General features: G+C 44.0%; 1 protein-coding gene across 3 annotated transcripts in view; it reads left to right on the top strand.

Moving 5' to 3' along the window:
- Positions 1-20845, top strand: part of TMEM108 (transmembrane protein 108) — a 178632-nt gene that overhangs the window by 138888 nt on the left and 18899 nt on the right. Inside the window, exon 1 of one of the 3 annotated variants that reach the window (XM_033166351.1) lies at positions 18651-19011. The exons of the other annotated variants lie outside the window; for them this stretch is intronic. Coding sequence (XP_033022242.1) covers positions 18999-19011 — 13 coding nt within the window. The 5' untranslated portion in view covers positions 18651-18998. Of the gene's footprint in view, positions 1-18650; positions 19012-20845 lie in introns of those variants that run through there. 3 annotated transcript variants of the gene reach the window in all.

Genomic DNA, 20845 nt, shown 5'->3' with positions numbered 1-20845 from the left:
CTCAGGCTTGGATTTTACATATCAAAGGGCCACTTTTGACCTGGCTTTTTGCAGGGAGTGAAGCAGTTAAGGAAGTGGGGGGGGGGGTTGTCTCTCTTTAGGAAACTGCTTTCATTTTCTGCCTTAAAGATAAGCATGGGCCAACTCGTTTATCCTCAGTATACCACATTAGCCATTATTTACCTAGATGCTAAATCATACATCCAGATCAGATGTTGACTTTATAGATTTGATACATAGAAAAATACACTGAATGTGCAAAGATGATGACTGTGTGTGATGCTAAAATGTACTGTTCTGCAAATTGCTGGAGAGTCAGATGTCCACATCCAGACACACATTCTCATGCATTCCCATTTACATCAGTTTCTTGCCAGCCAACTTTATTTATTTGATTGATTGATTGATTGATTTACAGATTTCTATCCTGCCCTTCCAATGCTTACATGCTACCCAGGAGGAATTACAACAGTTAAAACCAATTATAAAATAGAGTGACAATCACACTAAGATAACAATAGGATAAGGTGAAGAGAGGTTCAACAGATGAAGCAAAGGCATAAGATAGGAAATTATCTACTCAGTAAAACAGAGGCCTGCTGGAATAAAAAATGTTTTTACCATCCAGTGAGACACAGCAAGAGAAGAGGGCTGTCAATCGAGCATTTCAGGGCAAAGAACACAACCATTGGAAAAAGGCCCTTGTCCCTATCAGCCAAGCCCCCATCTTAGTTGGGACACACAGAAGAGTATCTGCACCAGATGTTAGGGGGCAGGGAGGATGGTACAAGAAGAGGTGGTTGTGCCGTTTGCCCTCTTATGCTAGTGACGTCATCCCAGTATGAGAGTGAAAGAGTTACTGGTAAATATTTGTTAAATGACTGTCCAATGAAGACTCAGGGGGGCGGAGTCGTCTGTGGTATAAGATTGAAGCACAGGGGTTTTCAGAGTCAGTCAAGAGAGAGTCAGTCAGGAGTTCAGTAAGATCAGTTGGCAGTCTGTGAGTTGAGTGGAACAGTGTGTTTAGTCAGAGAGTCAGTGTGAGAGCTTTAGCTAGTTAGACAGTGTGTGAGAGTCTGAGTTAAGAACCTAGACAGTTCGGTTGGGAACTGGGAGGTGGTGGTTGGTTTGATAGGAAGGTATACCGTGTTTCTCCTAAAATAAGACACCGTCTTATATTTTTTTCCCCCTCAACAAAACACAGTATGGCTTATTTTCAGGGGATGTCTTATTTTAACCGCATCGCATCAGTATGCTGCATAGCCACGCCTCTCCAGGCTGTTTTAATGGGAGGTGCCGCATCACTATGGCTTATTTTCGGGGTATGGCTTATTTTCGGGGAACGGCTTATATTTCGCAGATGCATAGAAATCCTTATTTTATGGCTTATTTTATGGCCATGTCTTATTTTAGGAGAAATACGGTAGGACGGTATAGGAAGGTCTAGGAACTAGCGAAGAGATATTGACAAGATATTATCTAAGAACTTAAGCAAAGCACTGTATTTGAAACCCTAAGCTTGTTACTGTTTGAAAAATAAACTTGTTCTTTTTGGTTCAATTTTAAAACCCTGACTGAACTCAGTGATTACCAGGGAGTACCTGGTTGGTGGCAGCAGGAGAGCGGTACAGTGGTGGCACAGGGATCAATAGTCTGTTAAACAACCGGGGACCCTGTGTGAACGCCACAGTGGTCTATAAGGTACTTAAGCTATTCAGAGCTGTAAGGATAGTTGGTAACACATTACATTATGGCCTGAACGTGAGATGAGCGCCGCAACCACATAGTCACCTTTGACTGGACTTAGCCATCCATGGTCCTTTACCTTTTACCTTTTTTTACTAGCCATGATGCCATGCTCTGCCTCCACAGCTGGAAGCAGCAATGCTTCCGAATACCAACTGCCGGAAACCATGGGCGGAGAAGGTGCTCTGGTGCTGCTCACCTTCTGCAGGCTGGTTGGTTGGCCACTGTGAGAACAGGATGCTGGACTGTATGGGTTATTCACCTGATCCAGTAGGCTGTTCTTATTTCAGATATGGTGCACAATTAGCATAAAATTATGCAAGGCCGGCCCTACCATTAAGCAGCTGGCAGGTGGTTGGTGGAGTGGGTGGCAGTGAGGTGTTGTGAGGACAGCTTGCTGCCTTAAGGATGCTGCAGATCACCCGTGTTGAAAATAGTTTTGTCTTCTTTTGTGCAATGGGGAGGGCGTTGCCCTTCAACACGGGCGGCAAAATGTATTGGGCTGGCCTTGACACTATGGTTAGTCACCACTCGGTAAACAGGCCCTGTAGTCCATAGTCAGCTGAGCATATAACTGGTTTCTGGCTCATTGTGTAAGAAGACATAATGTTAGGCCAACTTGCCTTCCGCATGAGAACGTGATAAAAAATGATCCCTGATTCAGTATGCGTTATAACACTTCTTTTAAAGTTCAGCTTATTTAAATCGATAGCTGGTTCTTATTATAGCATCTGGTATTTGAGAATATTGCTTACTGTAATCCAAAGTACCAATTGCAGCCAATTGTGTTTCATGCAAAAACACAACCCTGGTTCGTCTAGGTCCATAAGCTACTTGACAAGTATAAAGCCTAAATGAGGTCCCTGTGATTCCTAAAATGACGTGAGCAGGAACAGTGTACTGCATCCCTTTAGTGCATTTTTGAGAAGGGACTGAACATTTGGCACATGTTTACCACTGCCAAACAACTGCATCCTTGTGGAATATGTAGCATTTTGCAATTAACCTCAAAGGCTGACCTCTTGAGAGGCTTAATGTGCTTCAGAGGCCCAGTCCTAATCAAGACTTCAGCATCCCATCATTCCAGGACCACAGTTCACCTACGTGGGTTATTTCTTTCTTTTCAGCATGATGAAAACTTGAATTTCCAACAAAATAGCCTGTCATGAATGCAGACAAAGTCTATTCTCTCTCTTTAAAAAAAAAAAATTGTTCATGCTGATTTTTAATAAAATAACCTGAATGTTCTTTATAAGAGGCTTCCTTTCTGTCTTGCTGGCATCCACTTCAACCTTCTCCTGGACTTGGATTCCCTTTGTTCCTCGTTACTTTGGTATTCTACACTTCGAATGTTTCTAATGTTTTTATAATGGAATTATTCTTCCTCGCCCTGCAGGCTGTGGGGCTGTGTGCTTTATAAATAATATTATATTTATTTTTTAAATGAAAGTGCTGCCCACCCACTAAGAGCCTGCAGTGCTAAATCTCCTTTATTAATTTGTCTACCTACCTGCCATTATTCTGGTGCTGGCCCTATTAGCTTAAATGGGAGCTGCTGTGCTGCATGCATGCAATCAGCCTGTCAGTGCTACTCCTCTACCTGGGACTGCCCTTGATGACTACTTGGGAGCTTAAATTGATGCACAGTTTTTGACAGGGGTGGGGGGCATAAGTGCCAGTGACTGAATATCAGCATTAGCCTCCTGCTTTCATAACAAAATGTAAGGTGTTTGTTTATTACGGTACCAAGAAAGCTTCCGATAGCTTGAGCCCAACATTTCTGTTCATTTAGGGCAGGGGTCTGCAACCTTTAAGACACAAAGAGCCACTTGGACCCGTTTCCAAAGGAAAAAACAACAACTGGGAGCCGCAAAACCATTGCGACATTTAAAACAAATATAACGCTGCATATATTGTTTCTTACCTTAATGCAATAATAATAAATAACATATAGGAGCCAATGCAAAGTATAATTAGTAAAAACAACAAGAATAAGTTCTTACTTTTTTGCATTGACTCAGGGGCGTACCCAGGATCAAAACTGGGGGGGGGGGAGCCATGGTCGTTCAGGTTGTGACATTTCAGCACGGAAAGGTGAATGAAACCAAAATTTTAGGGAAATTATATATAATTATAGCAGTGCTTTATTACAGTAGTTATTACAATTATTTGCTTGGTTTTTTAAATTTTTTATTCTAGTTACATGTCTTATACCAGGGGTGGCCAACTCCCAAGAAACTGTGATCTACTTTCAGCAGTGATCTACCCCCGTTTTTGGGGGTTCAGCTCAAAGTTGTTTGGGGGGGGTGTGGTGGGTGGGAGAGAGGGCTTCCCCCTCTAAGATAGGTTGGCAAGCGAACTAATAAAGAAAGAAAAAGGGGGGGTGGGAATGGAAAAGTGGGGTGGAAAAATATAAATTGGGGGTGGGGTGGGGTGGGGAGGATATCTATTAAAAATATGTAGTAGTTTAAAAAATAAAAATAAAGGGGGAAAATCTTTTTCTTCTTTTTCCTTTTTTTGAAAAAAAAGGGAAGAGAAAAGAAAAAGGGGGGATAGAGGGAGAAAAGGGTAATAATAAAAATTCAAATAGAGTGGCTGCAGCAGCTGTGGGGGGTGTTTGTTTGTTTTTCGTTTGTTTGTTTGTTTTAAAAATGGGATTTCTCCCCTTGGATTAAAAAAGGAGGGGAGGAAGAAAAAGAGAGGGGGGGTGGGAGAGCAAGGCAAAAAGCAAAAAAGCAAAAAACAGGTTTTTTTTGGGGGGGAAATTGCGCCAGGCACCGCAGTGCGGCGGCCTCGGGGCTCCGGGCCCCCGAGCCGCCCTTGGGGCCGTCGTTGAGCATGTACACCGCCCGCAGCGAGCGCTGGCGAAGCACCGGTTGGCGGAGGTTTCAGAAGCAGCCCGGACGTTTTCGCCGCCACCCCCCAAAGCAGCTCTACTTCATCCTGTCGCCGACCATCACCGCCCTCCCGTCATGGCGACGCCAGGCCCGCCTGCTCCGCCCTCCCGCTTTGAAAAGGATTCCGCCCGACAGGGGCCGCTCCAATCGCCGCCGCCGCCACCTCCCGCCGCCTTTATTATCCCGACTCTTTTCTCTCTCTCTCTCTCTCTCTCTCTCTCTCTCTCTCTCTCTCTCTCTCTCTCTCGATAACTCGCAAAGCCCAGCTCCTTCTTCTCCCCGCCCTAACGCCACCCTCATTGGCACGTTCCCCTCAAACAGGAACAGGCATCCCGGCGGCTCATTGGCCGGGCGAAGCGTCGCTCTCCCGTGCCCGCCTCCCGCCTTCATCCTCAGTGGCTACCTCGGCGGTAAGGCCCCGGCTCTGAGCCTATGCGCCAAGGCGGGCGATCTGTCCTGCCAATCGGCACGCCGAGGTGGTAAAAGCTCAGCCCTCCCCACACGCTTATTGGTGTGAAGAAGTCGCTTCCTCTCTCTGGGAGTGGTCAAGGTGGACATCAATCTTGGGTCTGTCCTTGGGAACCCCGAGAGGGCTGAGAAAGACCGCCCAGCTGTTCAACGTTGATGCGGATTATTCATGGTTTTTTTGGCCCCCCTTTTTTGCCGATAACCATTTAATTATTATTGAAAGGGCATTGAAAGGGGGCATGCTGGAGCCGCGGGAGACCTGTCAGAGAGCCGCATGTGGCTCCGGAGCCGCAGGTTGCTGACCCCCGATTTAGGGAATGCATAAGCTATTCCCTAAAGCAGTGCTCAAAATATATGGTAATACATAAGCAATCTCAAAAAACAAGCAATCAATAAAACAGTTGCAGGTAGAAAGGATAAAATCACATTGTATTATTATTATTATTATTTATTATTTATTTATTTATTTATTTATTTCAGCTTGTGACACACAGTAACCTAATGTGACTTACATTTAAAAAGGAGGGTGTACAGGGTGAGAAATATTAATGGCTGCATGCCACACGTTTACTGGAGGAGGTAAATGCACCACCCAAAGTAGACCAGAGAGGGCTGAGCATGCTCAGTGGGTGTGGAATACTGACTGACCATTGAGGTGCAGGTGCAGATGGGCGAATCTGTCAATTTCATTTCTCTCTGGGTGTCTCATTTTTCCAGTCTTCAATTCATTTCTCTACATTAGTTTGAGATTTATTTATTTATTTTTTAAATCCTCACCAGCATTTTAATGCAAATTTCTCCTAATATATATGCAGTTTTTCCTAACGCACACCTTTCTGCAAACCAATGTAATGCATTTTTGATGTGTTATTTTCACTTGTATATTCGTTTTTAAATGCACACTTTCCCCAGTATATGCATATTGTACAAATCGTGCGGCAGGAGAACCTCATTGGAAAATCTGGAGAAATGCAAATTGCAGAGGATAGGTGTGTTTCAGTCCACATCTTGTTTCAGAAAATGCAAATTGGGTAGGCTTCCCTTTCAGTGAGAACTGAAGGGTGTGGAGAATGGAATAGAGTACAGGCTATGGAAAGGCAGTGTCTCTGGGTGGCTAGAATCAGGAGCCCTACATGTTGCAACATTTTGTTACAGTCCACATCCGTTTCATCTGTGTAGCTGAGGCTTATCTGCTTGCTTCATTTTGAATGGTAATTAAAAATGTGTTATTAATAGATTGCTGCTGACCTACCGAAACTCTATGGATAGAACAAGAATAATATACACATGGTCCAGTTTGGCTTTCAGCAACAGCAATGAAAGAGCACTTGTCTGCGCAACATCTTTTCCCCGGTTGCCTGGCTGATCTGCGTGGCTAAGACATCTGTGGTCTGCTGCAAAATTCATGTGACATTATTATTATAATAACAATTGAGAGTATTTGGCTTGCTTGGGCCAAGAGTTTTCCTGTCGGTTTCAGCTGCAGTCTGGACTGTGAGACTGACTGTAAGAGATAAGAGCTGCAGCGCTGGCAAGAGGGTTTTGTTTGCTTGACAATTTGCTGTCAGAAATACAACCCTGGCAAAGGAAAAGCTAATGCACTAAGAGTTTCTGAAAGCAGAGAAAATAAGGTGTGTTTGTGTGTGTGTGTGTGTGTGTGTGTGTTGGAGCGGCGGGGGAAGAGGGGAGATTCCACTCAGAGACAGATGGAACCTGATCCATGTGGTTTTGCAATTAATGAGAAAAGAAATATGTCTTGCACCCATTATGATCTAAAAATAATCAAATTAGAAAGAATCAACAAGTTCATAGGAAAGATTGTTTGACTTGGGGTAAGCAGACTTGGATTCAAATTCCTGCTCACTGGGGTGGCCTTTGGCAAATCACTTACTACCTCTCAGTCTAACCTACTACAGAAGGTTGTTATGAAGATCAAGCAAAATAGCTCTATGTGGGCATGCAGCCTCAGGCTGGAATACAAATGTGATGGATAGATCTTCCTGCCATGGGGTATGCGTCCATCGTGGGGGCAGGGGGAGAGAGAGATTGTAATCAAGATACCCTCAAATCAATGCATTTTGTTTTAAAGCAGCAGTGGTCAGCATGGTGGGGCAGAACCACAGAGCTGCCCTCCCACCATCACTGTAGGTTACCTAGATGGGGCAGGGGTGAGGCTGGGTGGCAGTGAGGTCAGGACTGTGCAGATTCAGGAATGCCCTGGCTCACCTCAGGCTGCATCCACACCATGCATTTAAAACACTATGATACCACTTTAACTGTCATGGCTTGCCCCAAAGCATTATGGGAATTGTAGTTCGTTAAGAATGCTGGGAGGTGTTAGGAGACCCCTCAGAGCTACAATTCCCGAAGTAGTTTAACAATTGAGCCTTCTTCCCAAGGATCTCTGGGAATTAAAGCTCTGGGGGGGGGGGAATAGGGGTCTCCTAATTCTCAGCACCCTTAACAAACTACAGTTCCCAGGATCTTTGAATGTTTGGTGAGGCTGTGGCCTCAGAATGCTGCCACTGCCCAGGCTTGCCACATGTACATTCAAGCCTAGATATTTTGCTTTCAAATGATCCTTGGCCTTTTCTTTGTTAGCATAATAGCTATTGGTCCATTTTGTGTGCAGATATATATATAACAGACCTAACTTTTAAAATGTGTCTAATGCCGTAAAGGTAAAGGTACCCCTGACCGTTAGGTCCAGTCGTGGATGACTCTAGGGTTGCGGCGCTCATCTTGCTCTATAGGCCGAGGGAGCCGGTGTGTGTCCACAGACAGCTTCTGGGTCATGTGGCCACCATGACTAAGCCGCTTCTGGCGAACCAGAGCAGCGCACGGAAACGCCGTTTACCTTCTCGCCAGATCAATTCCTATTTATCTACTTGCACTTTGATGTGCTTTTGAACTGCTAGGTTGGCAGGAGCTGGGACCGAGCAACAGGAACTCACCCCGTCGTGGGGATTCGAACCGCCGACCTTCTGATCGGCAACCCCTAGGCTCTGTGGTTTAGACCACAGCGCCACCCGTGCCCCTCTGTCTAATGCCGTGCTACTTTCATTATGCACTTGGTGCCCTCCAGACATTTTGGACTATACAGCCTCACTGGTGGAAGTTGTTGTCCAATACTGGAGGGCACCAGGTTGGTGAAGACTGGTTTAGATTAGCTTGGCAAGCCTGGTTATTAACTGATAATTTACACACATAAACTGTGAGGGTTAGACAACTGGCTGTTTGTTCTCCCTCCCCTTTCAAGTTTTACATTTTATTACCCTTGCTGATAAATATCTTGTGGCCAAGGTTACCTTGAGGAAATAGTCGTAAGGTCCATCTACGTGCTTCTGGCAGAGAAATTGGCAGCGAGCAAATGTGCATGGACAGCTCCCAGCAGGGATACTTTTTGAATAAAGGTACAATAAATGGCCTGTAACACCAGGGGCATGTTAGCGGGGGAAAGATAGCACAGCATTTTTGCACTATTAAATGTTCTCAGTAGCCTAGCAAGGAAGCAATTGCAAAAGACACCCCTAATCCCTAAACTTCCTCACTCCCCTCCTTCCACCCATAACTAGCACATATTTAAGAATACATTTGGGCTTGGTTCAGGGGTGGAGTCTGATGTGCAGGAGTGTCCAAAATGCAGGCAAGTGTTGTTTCATTACACACATACAGAGAGAGAGAGAGAGAGAGAGCGCAACAGTACATAGCATAATACCCTGTTAATTAGGATCAGGCAATATACTAAGACACAGGCCTCATTCTGACTTCCTGTATACTGAACTGCCATAAACAATAAAGGTAAAGGTACCCCTGACAGTTAAGTCCAGTCACGGACGACTCTGGGGTTGCGCCGCTCATCTTGCTTTCAGGCCGAGGGAGCCGGCGTTTGTCCGCAGACAGCTTCCGGGTCATGTGGCCAGCATGACAAAGCCGCTTCTGGCGAACCAGAGCAGTGTACAGAAACGCCGTTTACCTTCCCGCTGGAGTGGTCTCTATTTATCTACTTGCACTTTGACGTGCTTTCGAACTGCTAGGTGGGCAGGAGCTGGGACCGAGCAACGGGAGCTCACCTCGTGGCAGGGATTCGAACCGCCGACCTTCTGATCAGCAAGCCCTAGACTCTGTGGTTTAACCCACAGCCTCATTATAACTTCATGCACCTACCAGACCAAGGAGGGACCATTGGTTATCCTGGTGCTCCAGCAGGTAATGCTATTGCCCCTCCTCCAAAAAGGGGCCTGGAGCTGCCTTCCTCCCCAGTTGCCCCTCCACCAGTAGTAGCCAGAGGAGCAGCAAGGTCAGGGCAGCTCACCTGGCTTCCCAGTGTCACACAACACTGCTGGTTACCAAGTGCAGGGGAGAGCAAGGGGCAAGGCAGCGAGGAGCTTGACACGGTGAATCTGATGCCCCTACTGCTGCTCCCATGATGTGCTGAATTCCCCTCCGTCTTGCCCCTTCCCCTCTCAGTGACCAGCAGCAATGCATGCTGTCGGGAAGCCCAGGGAGCAACAATGCCCACCAGCCATTAGTGCCCTCCCCTGGACCACTGCATTTGAGCACAATTCAGAGAAAGCTAAGCACATTTAGGACTTGTTCCACATGAGCATTTAAACCCTTTCACATTGCTCCCACCACTCAATGGCTTGCAACCAAGGGGAAGAACTCGTTCTCTACTGAAAAGTGTAACTGCATCTCAGACCTAAATGTGGGTCTTCTGCTGCTTCTGAGTTTTAATTTTTCAAGCAAAGCAAATCTGGGAGCATCCTACACTCACATGCTGCAGAATGTTTTCCGTTTTTCATACTGAAACTGTGAATGCTGACTGACACAGCCTTTGTCAGAGAGGTGAATAAATTTTAAAAAGAGAAAGGGAAATGTGCTTGAAGTTTATTTGTCTGTTTTAGGAAAGCTACAGTGGAAAAATAGCTATCAACTTCACTTTTAGATTTGTGGGTGTAGCGTAAATTACCTCAATTAAAATCTTTAAAGACAAGAAAGGAAAAGTGGCTGAGGCAGTTCAGATGATATGAAATCTCCACCTGTTGGGCTTGATCTCTTGAATGTGATGATCACACATGTGTCAACTGCTGCTGACATCAGTGGGATGCAGCTGTGCTGCATTGATGTCCCTGGGGCATAAGCACGCTTCACTGTTTTGCTTGTGGCAAACAGCCCCGATATAACGATCTGATCTGGACACTTCAGTTCAGGCAAGGGGATGAATGGAGCATCTGCCTGACATGACTCCCCTATTTGTTTCAGTTTTTCACACACACCACTTTACGCTTGGTACATTTTGTGTAGTTAATCGGGGGGGGGGGGGGGAGCCTGCGTATCCACTCTGCAGCAGCAGTGTTAATTGCAATTGGTTCAAACCACTGAAATCCCCAATTTATAATTTGTCATTAGGTTCGCTCCACTCTTAATTGCACAGCTCTTATTATTGCATACTAATAATTCAGGGAGACCTGTAACAAGGGTAGTAGCAGTAGATCAATACAGAAATAAAGTAATTTTTGATTAATGGATTAATGGATGAAACTGTCCTTTGCAAATGGAGACATTAGTATCTATTCACTAAAATCAATAAAGCTTTTGAAGATTCCTTGGTGTTAACAGAGAATAAGAAGGGGGGTCTCATTTAAAGATAGCTGAATTGAAAGCAGAGCCAGACATTCAGAAGGATCGCGCATTGCAGTCTCCTGGGGCTCTTTGAGTCGGCTCCAGAGGCTCAGTGAAATCCCATGCACATTTACCCCAAAGTAAATATCGTTGTGCTCAACATGTGGGCAAACGTTGAATAAGCAGCCTGCGGGTTGATCTCAGGCCCCATTGAAATCAATAGGACAGGCTAACCATGATGTAACTTGAACCCCATCTCTTTCAACAGGAATTAAGCGCAACTAACTTAGTCGGGATCTAACCCCAGATGTTTGCTTTGTGACCAATGGTTGGCTGGGGATTCACTGTGTTACGGTTAGTGGTAATGCTTGAGAGTAAAGCAGAAGATTGGGAAATGGTACTGCAGGGAGAGAGTGCAGCTTTGATCTCAGAAGGCTCATTAGGGAGGAAGGGCAGGATATGCATTCAAAAATAAATAAATTGTTGCTAATGATATGTGGAACATTTATTGCAGTTTTCTGTTTGATTTTTATTGCTAATGTTTTATCAGTGTGCAGTTTTATCTTTATTGTAGTTTGTATTTGATTTTCATTTGTAATGTTTTAATTTTGGTATTTTGTCATGTCCTATTCAGTGTTTTATAATAGGTTGTAAACTGCAGAAATAACCGTCAAGGAAATTCATCAGCATTTTATTTTGAATTTCTCCTAGTGCACACATTGCATTTAATCTTGGGTAATAATGCACATTTTTGCAAAGCAATTTTCCCTGGTGTATTGTTGTATGTTATTTCCACAAATCTATACATTTTTATGCACACTTTACCCATTTCTGCGCACACTGCTTTGCTGGAGAAATGTGGATTTTGAAAGATGGCTGTGTTTCGGTTCATATATTGTTTCGGAGGGTGCAAATTAGGTAGGTTTGCCTTTAAATGCAAACTGAATTGCATTTCTCCCTCCATGATCACAGAACAGTCTGCTCAAGAACCCATGGTTGACTTGGAGGCACCACTCAGTTATGCAGTTGGTCACCTGCATCCTGAAGTGCTCCAGTCCCAGAAGGCTGTGCTACACATTTCTCTTGTACATGTAGCTGAGTCCTGAGTTCCTCATATTTATGAATCCCTCCTCTGATACCCATTTGGCTCTAGCTGTTTATATTTCTAGTCCACTGAGGCAGCCTTTCAGAACTAAGAGAAGCAGAGTGTTCCAAGTACATGGCTAATGTTTCCAGGATTTCAATGAAAAATCAATAGTGTGCAGCATGAGGGCAGTAAAAAAACCAAGGGCAGGGAGCAAAGCGGCAAAAACAGGTTGTGCAGATACCTTGATGTTTTGTTTGGAGAGCATTCCGTCATGGAAAGTTGTGGTTAACTGAAGGCTTGTGTTTTAATATTTTGTGGAGTTTTTGATGGCTTCCCCTGCGAATCAGTACTAAACAAATTAATCAAACAAGATTTCAGATGATACTGTGTTTACTATGCTATTAGTAAAAAAGAAAGTCTAAATTCAATATTCCTTATTGTAAAGCAGGGGTAGGGAACCTTTGACCTTCCAGATGTTGCTGAACTATAGCTCCCATCGGCTGTAGCAAGCATGGCCAATGGCCAGGGATGATGGAGTTGTGGTTCAGATGCATCTGGAAAGGCAAAGGTTCCCCACACTGGTTGTAAAGGGTCGTGATATGGAGCAGAGCTGGAGCAGGAACTCCTTCCAAGGGCCACATGCCAATAGCAGGACCAGAAGCAAAAGGGGATAGAATAATTAAATAAACCTTTGTTTAATAGGCTATGTTCCACCTACGCAAAAATACAAGGTTTCTGCACACTCACATCTTTCCATCCAGGCAAGCAAGGGGCATTCTCACAGTTCAAGGACACATTAGACAGAAACACTTGAGCAGAGTGCAGATCACAGCCAGTGTGTGTTGTTGCCTTTGGAGGGGCTCGGTGAGAGTCCCAAGGGCCAGATTGAGAGGTATGGAGGGCTGCATTGGGCTTCCAAGCCGGAAGTTTTCCATCAATGGAGAAGCCAATTTATCAAGTTCAAATATCACAGCAAACTGTAGTTCATTTAAAAGAGAAGCAAATCCTTCCAAACTGGAGGAGGAAGGAGGAAGAATCAGAGTCCAATAAAAGACTTCTTACCAATAAAACATAATTTATCTGGCTGCCTGACAGGGTCATGATCTCTTAAATTTGCATAGAGGGATTATTTGGAGCTAGATTATGTGGTATTATTGTTAATATCAGTAGTAGTAGTTGTAGTAGTAGTAGTAGTATTTCTCTACTGTTTGCCTGCATGTGGCACTGTGGTATAAACCACTGAGCTTCTTGGGCTTGCTAATCGGAAGGTCAGTGGCTTGTTTTCATGCGATGGGATGAGCTCACGTTGCTCTGTCCCAGCTTCTGCCAACCTAGCAGTTCGGAAGCACACAAGTGCAAGTAGGTAAATAGTATTGCTGCGGCGGGAAAATAAACAGTGTTTCTGTGCGCTTTGGTTTCCGTCATGGTGTCCTGTTGCACCAGAAGCGGTTTAGTCATGCTGGCCACATGACCCGAAAAGCTGTCTGTGGACAAACGCCGGCTCCCTCGGCCTGAAAGCGAGTTGAGCGCCACAACCCCATAGTCACCTTTGACTGGACTTAACCGTCCAGGGATCATTTACCTTTAAAAGGTAAAGGTAAAGGGACCCCCTGACCATTAGGTCCAGTCACGGCGACTCTGGGGTTTACTGGCTGAGGGATCTGGCGTACAGCTTCCAGGTCATGTGGCCAGCATGACTAAGCCACTTCTGGCGAACGAGAGCAATGCACGGAAACGCCGTTTAGCTTCCCACCGGAGCAGTACCTATTTATCTACTTGCACTTCGACGTGCTTTCGAACTGCTTCCAGAATAGGGTGGGAAGGGATGTTAGGAAGAAGAAGGAATGGGCAAAAAGCATTTCCTCTCCTCTTCCATTAGCAGATGCTATAAATGAATCAATAGCCCTTCCGTTAGTGCAGAGGCACCAACTGGAATCCATCCAATTATTTTTTTTTTAAGTTTAATAAAAAATAGAGCATCTAGAAAATAAAAACCTCCACAGATTTCAGCTCAAGTTAAGGAAAAAAAAGCACCTACTGAAATCTGTTAGAATTAAAAGTGCTTAAGTTTGACTGGATCATGCCCTTAGCATCTCCTAGCTAATGAATATTCACACAAGGCACTCTGGTATCTAAAGGAAATGTGCCGTGGTAGTGAAGGACAGTTAAACGAATTACAAAAAGAGAATTCATTTCTCACTGGAAACATAAACCACCAGTCAAACAGAATATATTGCCAAATAAATCACAGCTCGGTTGCATATTGAATCAAGAATTTTTAGTTTATCAGCCACATGGAATCATCAGAGCAGATATTGTAGAGGTACTTCAGATGCTATTTCGGTATTCTCAGCCCTCAACTACCAAATCTAATTAATCAAGTAATGGATCATAAAGGTTCTCTATTAAAATGCCAAGCGCTTTAGCCCTCATTAGCAAAAGCAGTTCCAGTGTCCTCTCTGAGGTTGCTGTATGTAAAAGCACACAATTTACTACGTCAGCTCAGGCAATCCGTTATTCTAGTTCGGTATCTGACTTCAGAGGAAGGCAAAAATCTATCTGTACCTTTACCACTTGTGCTGTCTTCTTTATCAAGTGGGAGAGGAATAACTTATGATACTTGTAGTGATCATCCGACCTTCAGAAGAATGAGATGTGATCGCCCCTGTATTAGTAACACCTGCAGTGACACATGCTATTAGGAGGCCAAATTGTCAAGTCCCTTTTCAAATGCTGCTGTAGCATGTTGCCTTTGTGATTTCTCTCCTCTATGAATGCTGCTCCAGTGAATTTATTCCTTTAGGTGAAAGTCTTCAGAAGATATAAAATCACTGAGGCTCCTGTAGAAGTTCCGCAATTCTACCTTGGTGTCCATATGTCCCTTGTGACAAAGTACAGTCCTCTATTTGAGGGGCTTTCCAATCCAAATCTGGTTTAAAGAGAAAGACTCATACGATGGGGCCCAGAATTTGCCCATCTGTGGATAGCAACTAGAAAACAGACTGAGGAGGTGCACACAGGTTTCTTGTGGTCTCACAAGAGGCTGGGCAGCTAGAAGGAAAATTAACCAGCAAGCAAACATCCTAATCTGGAAGGGGGAAACTTTACCCTAAAAGGTCAAATTTCCTTGGGGAGACTTTGGAAGATTGTGTGTGTGTGTGTGTGTGTGTGTGTGTGTGTGTACACGCACACGTGGGACCCCTCTAGACTGGAAATTTTTGCAAGTGTCTTGTCTCTAGGAGCTGGGGTAGGGTGTGTGACCTCAGGGGGCTTGGAAGACCTCATTCAGGCCCTGGAACTGCTGTTTCCCACCTCTGATTTACACATTTCAGATGCATGTAAACAGCTATATTTAGATGTCTGAAATGGTAAAGATAAGGCAACCAAACCCACTTTTAATTTCTCTTTGATCCTATCCTTATACGGCCACTACTTTCAACATTCTGAGTCGGCCTTTGTGACATAAAACAAAACCCTTCATCCAATAGGGTTCTGTGCAAGCTGTACTTGATGCTGGGGAGCCATTATGCCATTGCCACAATTCCTCTGAAATGCCTTAGAGCATTAGCATTGATGCGCTCAACAGCCAAAGGCCATACTGTCAGGTAAATAGCAACAGCAAATCTAAGTGGTGGTGGAAGAAAAAACAGCTGCACATCTATTCTATCTCCCTTGGCAACAGCATCCTGACAACCGAAATGCTGCCATGTAATGGCTAAAAAGGAGAATGGGTTTTATAGAATAGAAAACTAGAAAGGGCGGGCGTTATTTGAACAAAGAAGAGCTAGGGATGATTCATGCAGAGAGGAATGGGGGAGAAGTACAATTCAGTTGATATTTAAAGGTGAATCTACCTAGTGTGCACAATATGTGAACCAAAGCACAAGATTTACACCTCTGAATTTTGCAGTGCAACTCTTGAGATATGTATGCAAACTGCATATACTAGAGGAAAGTGTACATAAAAATGCATATATTAGTGAAAATAACACCAAAAATGTGTATATTGGGAGAAATTCACATTAAAATGCTGAATTTTCAGGAAGATTTTCTTAAAATGCAAACCGATGCAGAAATGTGGAGAACTGAACTTTAGACTGGAAAAATGAGAACCTCAGAGAAACCAGAAATGACATACCCGTTTCCCCCCTATTCACGCACAAACATGCATCACTCAGATGTCCCTTCACCCTGTGCATGTGCATATTTCCATCAAATGTGGATATTTTTGCCTCTGAATAGCCGCATTGCAGGTATGACTATCTTTGCTCAGTTTGGAATATTCTTACAGAATTGTCATAAAACTTGGCATTAATAAAGCACTTGAGTATTCAGAGCACTTCACACATGTGTCTGTTTTCCTGAATTTGGTGCCCTCCAGATGTTTTGGACTGCAGTTCCCATCAGCAGCCATCTTGACCAGTTGCCAGGAATTATAGAAATTATAGTTCAAAGCATCTGGAAGACACTAGGTCTATGTAATGATCTATGTAATCCTCCTACCAGTGCTATAAGGTAGGCAAGATTCATTATCCACCAAACACAGGAGGGGCCTGAGGCGAAAAGGCAGTGGCTTCTGTGTGGCCAGCCAGTGGACTCCTAGTACAGGGATGGAGAACTACAGCTCCCATATCCCTGGGACTATACAAGAACTACAGCGCCCATCATCCCAGCTGTGCTAGTTGGGGCTGATGGGAGTTGGAGTCCAACAATATTTAGATAGCCAGAGGCCACTATCTCTCCTATTGGAAGCGAGAGTTGAATTGGAGAATTAAAATCCATACCAACTTTCTACACCAGGGTTGCACCTTTATAGGTTGTGTCCCAGGCGTCCATCATACATGTATATAGAAAATTGCACCATAGACAAGGTCGTCAAGACATTGCTTTTCTCTGTTTATTTCACTGCCCTTTTCCCTTAGCCCCATTGCAACCAGATGACTTAATTTTCTAATGATGTAGGAGGGGGGAAATGGTTCTTGAGTCATTAAGGCTAATGAGAAATGACTGAGGCACTTGCTCCAGCCAAATAACTGGCCAGAACTTTCTCAGGAGGAAGTTTCACAACTTGTCTCTCATTTGACACTCAGTGTTTTCTTAGGCTTCCAGGCTTCTCTTGCCTACACCTCCTTCCCCAGTTTGGAAGAAGGACGGTATATGCTGCTCTTATTTTAACAAAACGTGGGGTGGGGGGAGCATAATACTCAGCTTCCACTGATACAGGCAGCCTACCTTGGCCCTGATCCATTACGCCATACAAATACATCACAGTCACAGTGTTAAACCCATTGCATTACATCCATTACATTTCTGCCTTAATCCCATTGATCTGTATAGAATTAAACTGTAATGATTATAGATTTAAAACCAAAGAAATCAATGGGATTAAGGCTGTAATCCACTGTGCATTTACCTGTGAGTAAGACCTGTTGAATGCAACACAGTTTACATCTGAGTAGACTTACGAAGCATTATACTGTTTATGCGTCTGACTCCTATATATGTCTCCTTGGGAGGTTAGTAGCTAAAGGAATACAACCATTCCCTAAACTCCTTGGTCTCTAATGAGTCTAATGTACACATCTGGGTAATTAACAGATTCAACTTCTAATTCCTCAAGTATTGATCTAACAGCCTGAAAATTTCAAAGCTATACAAAACATGAGATACCTTCAGAGAATGAAAATTGCATATTGAAATATTCTTTATTGCCCAGTGCACATGATCAGTTCAGAAGAGTGGGTGCCCACTTAGTAGTTTCACTGTCCACAGAAGTTTGAGGGGTTGCCCCAGGAGAAGGCACTCTCTGTGTCAACCCCCATGTTGCGGAATTCCCTCCCCAGAGATATGTTTGGTGCCTTCACTATTGAGTTTACATTGTGTGCTGAAGGTGCACTTCTTTACACCTTGGCCTTCAACGCTTGAGTGATAGTTTTTTGGACTCACCCTATTCTTGTGACTGTAATTTGCTTCATACCGTTTTAATATTGTATGTTTAATTTACTGGAACCTATCCTCAGACCACATGGTGAAGGGTGGTTAAAAATTGAATTCATCCTCATCATCATCCCTTCACACACTAAAGATCTGGTTTATTTTTGCTGAAGAAATAACAGAGAAGGAGAATGAGAAGGGTCACTTATGTTAATCAGATGGTTATATAATTTAAAATACCAAGTTATATATTGTGATATGTTTAAAAATACAAAGGAGCTCCAGGAATATACATAGTCAGTGATCAAGGATGGGACCTAAAGGCCAACAACATCTAGACAACCACTGGTTCCCCGTCCCTGACCGCCAGTATTTTTCAAACCTTGGGTCTCCAGATGTTGTTGGAGTGCAACTCCTGTCATCCTAGTAGCTTATCTAATGGTCAAGGATGACAGGAATTGTGGTCTAACAGCATTGAGAACCCAAGGTTGGAGATAACTGGACTGACTACACCATCAGTGAGAACAATAATCTCTAGGATATAGGTTGATTCTACACAATCCTCAAAGCAGAGGAACAGTATTCACTATGAAGGAAATACTGTTCAGGATTGGAACCAGAGAAAGAGCATGTCAGAAGGCAATTCAGTGTTTCCTTTTCCTTTTTTTAAAAAACACACACCCAGATTTCAAATATCTAAAGAGAACAGGTATAGAAAACAATCTCTCAGTGTGTAAAATCCAGCTCTGTGTGTCAGAGTATGAGCAGTATTCCGCCTTAAAATAGAAAATTAGTCCATGCCATCAGGATGTGCCACTAAGAGGCTAATGCTTCCTTCCCAGCAAACCAGAGCAGTCAGGGGATCTTTTGTGTAGCAGCATCTGACTCTGGCACTGCAAGTGTGTATGTCGGAGTGGAAAAAACCCAAGCTGGAATACAAAGCAGCTCAGCAGGGGAGCAAATAAGGCTCAGTAACTAATAAGCCTCCCTTGCCTTTTGCAAAAGTATTGCACAAAGGAGCAGGCACTAAGCCTCACATTCCTGCAAGACACGCCTGCGTACTCTGTGCCTGTCGTCTTTGCTCTCAAGCCATCCCAGCATTAGCAGCAAAACTCTCCTCCGGAGAAGTAGTGGCTTAGCAGGCACAAGCCACTTCCTTTATTTATTTTTTAATTACTTAAATATGAAGCTTCCTAGCCTACATGACGTGAGTAGGTGAGAATGTCTGCTGACAAGTCCAAATGATATTTTCAGGTGAGTAATTTTATTACCTAGCGCAATCTGATCAGTCTCATCTCACTTTTCCCCTATTTGACCTCTTCCGTTCAGTAATTACAAGGCGATTTAATTCCCTGTGATCATTTTCAGAAGGGTCAGCTATTCAGTTGTCGGAATGTTTTTCTCAATAGACGTTTCTAAACCCTCTGTTATTTCCACAGAATCTTGCTTTCTTTCAGAGTACCGTGAGAATGAATGGGGCGACTGCCTGCCTGCCTCTTCATGTTAATATTCTGTTTGTAATCTCTATTGTTCCTATTGCTTGACAGTCTGAGAGGGAACTGAATTTCTTAATTTATGAACTGACTCGCCTTAAAGCTTAGCCAAAAATTCACCTTCTTAGCAACAGGGCTGATGGCTCCTCTAACGGGTTTAATTGTTGAAAGAGCTGGACACTTGGTTGCTTTGTCAAGAGAGTGCTGTGTTTGAGCTGAATAGTGCTTGTTTCCTATGATGAGGAATATTTTGGAAATATTTTGATTTCCTGTACTTTTGAGAAAGCAAGATTTTGTGCATGCTGTAGGGTGAATGGCTTTCTTTTGTCCTCTGCCCCCCGCCCCAGCTAGCCCCCTCTGTTTACCTGTTACTGTGAGATGGGCTTTATCAGACTTGATCAGCCCAATCCTATGTATGTTTACTCAGAAACAAAGTAGTTTATTCCCAGGGTTGCAGCCTTTGGAATCAATGGTGATTATTTTAAGTACTAACCGTGTGTGTGTGTGTGTGTGTGTGTGTGTGTGTGTTTGTAATTGTTTTATGGAATTGGCATTGCTTATGTTGTGAACTGCCCTGAGGAGCATGAGATATAAATGAAAATCATGGCTATTGCATTCCTAGATTGACACCTATGAAATATTAACTGAGATACGCCCATTCTTGTTCCCATGGACAAATAACAAAAAAGGCGCTGTGGGTTAAACCACAGAGCCTAGGGCTTGCTGATCAGAAGGTCGGCGGTTCGAATCCCCGTGATGGGGTGAGCTCCTGTTGCTCGGTCCCAGCTCCTGCCCACCTACAGTTCGAAAGCATGTCAAAAGTGCAAGTAGATAAATAGGTACCACTCCGGCGGGAAGGTAAACGGTGTTTCCATGTGCTGCTCTGGTTCACCAGAAGCAGCTATGTCATGCTGGCCACATGACCCGGAAGCTGTACGCTGCTCCCTCGGCCAGTAATGTGAGATAAGCGCCGCAACCCCAGAGTCGGACACAACTGGACCTAATGGTCAGGGGTCCCTTTATCTTTAACCCAGGTCTAGGCAGGGCACTGGGAGGACAAATAACTTTTCTTCTTAATATGTCATTAGCTGAGAAATACACATTGGTGCTTCATGTCAGTGAACTCCTATCTGAAGGTTGGCCAACCTGGGGCCCTCCAGATCTTCTTGTTGGGCTACAATTCCCATCAGACCCAGCCGGCATGTCCAGAGATCAGCAATGATGGGAACTGTAGTCCAACAAGCTCTAGGTTGCCCATTCGGTTGCTGAAATAGTCCCAAGTGAAAATCTCCAGAATTACATTAGAGGTATTTATGGGAACCCACTGATTTTGAAAGGTTTTGTTTGCTTAGGTAATTTTCATGTATGGTTCATTTCAGACAAACGACGCCCCATATCAACATCAGGTGGCAAAGCTGCATCCCATGCACTGTATCACCTCAGAAGCAAACATGTAGATTGTTTTCAAAACCAAACAATGGGGTTGTTTGTTCACAAGGGCTAAAAGGCCACCTCATTCTGATCTCTTGCAAAGGGCACTGAAGGAAGATGTCTAAAATTGCACTCAGTGCACTCCTGGCACAATCCTGTCTATG

This window comes from Lacerta agilis, chromosome 12 (assembly GCF_009819535.1).
Source record: "Lacerta agilis isolate rLacAgi1 chromosome 12, rLacAgi1.pri, whole genome shotgun sequence".
Taxonomy (NCBI): Eukaryota; Metazoa; Chordata; class Lepidosauria; order Squamata; family Lacertidae; genus Lacerta; species Lacerta agilis.
Note: the sequence above shows the minus strand (reverse complement) of the source record. Positions and strands in the feature narration are given on the sequence as shown.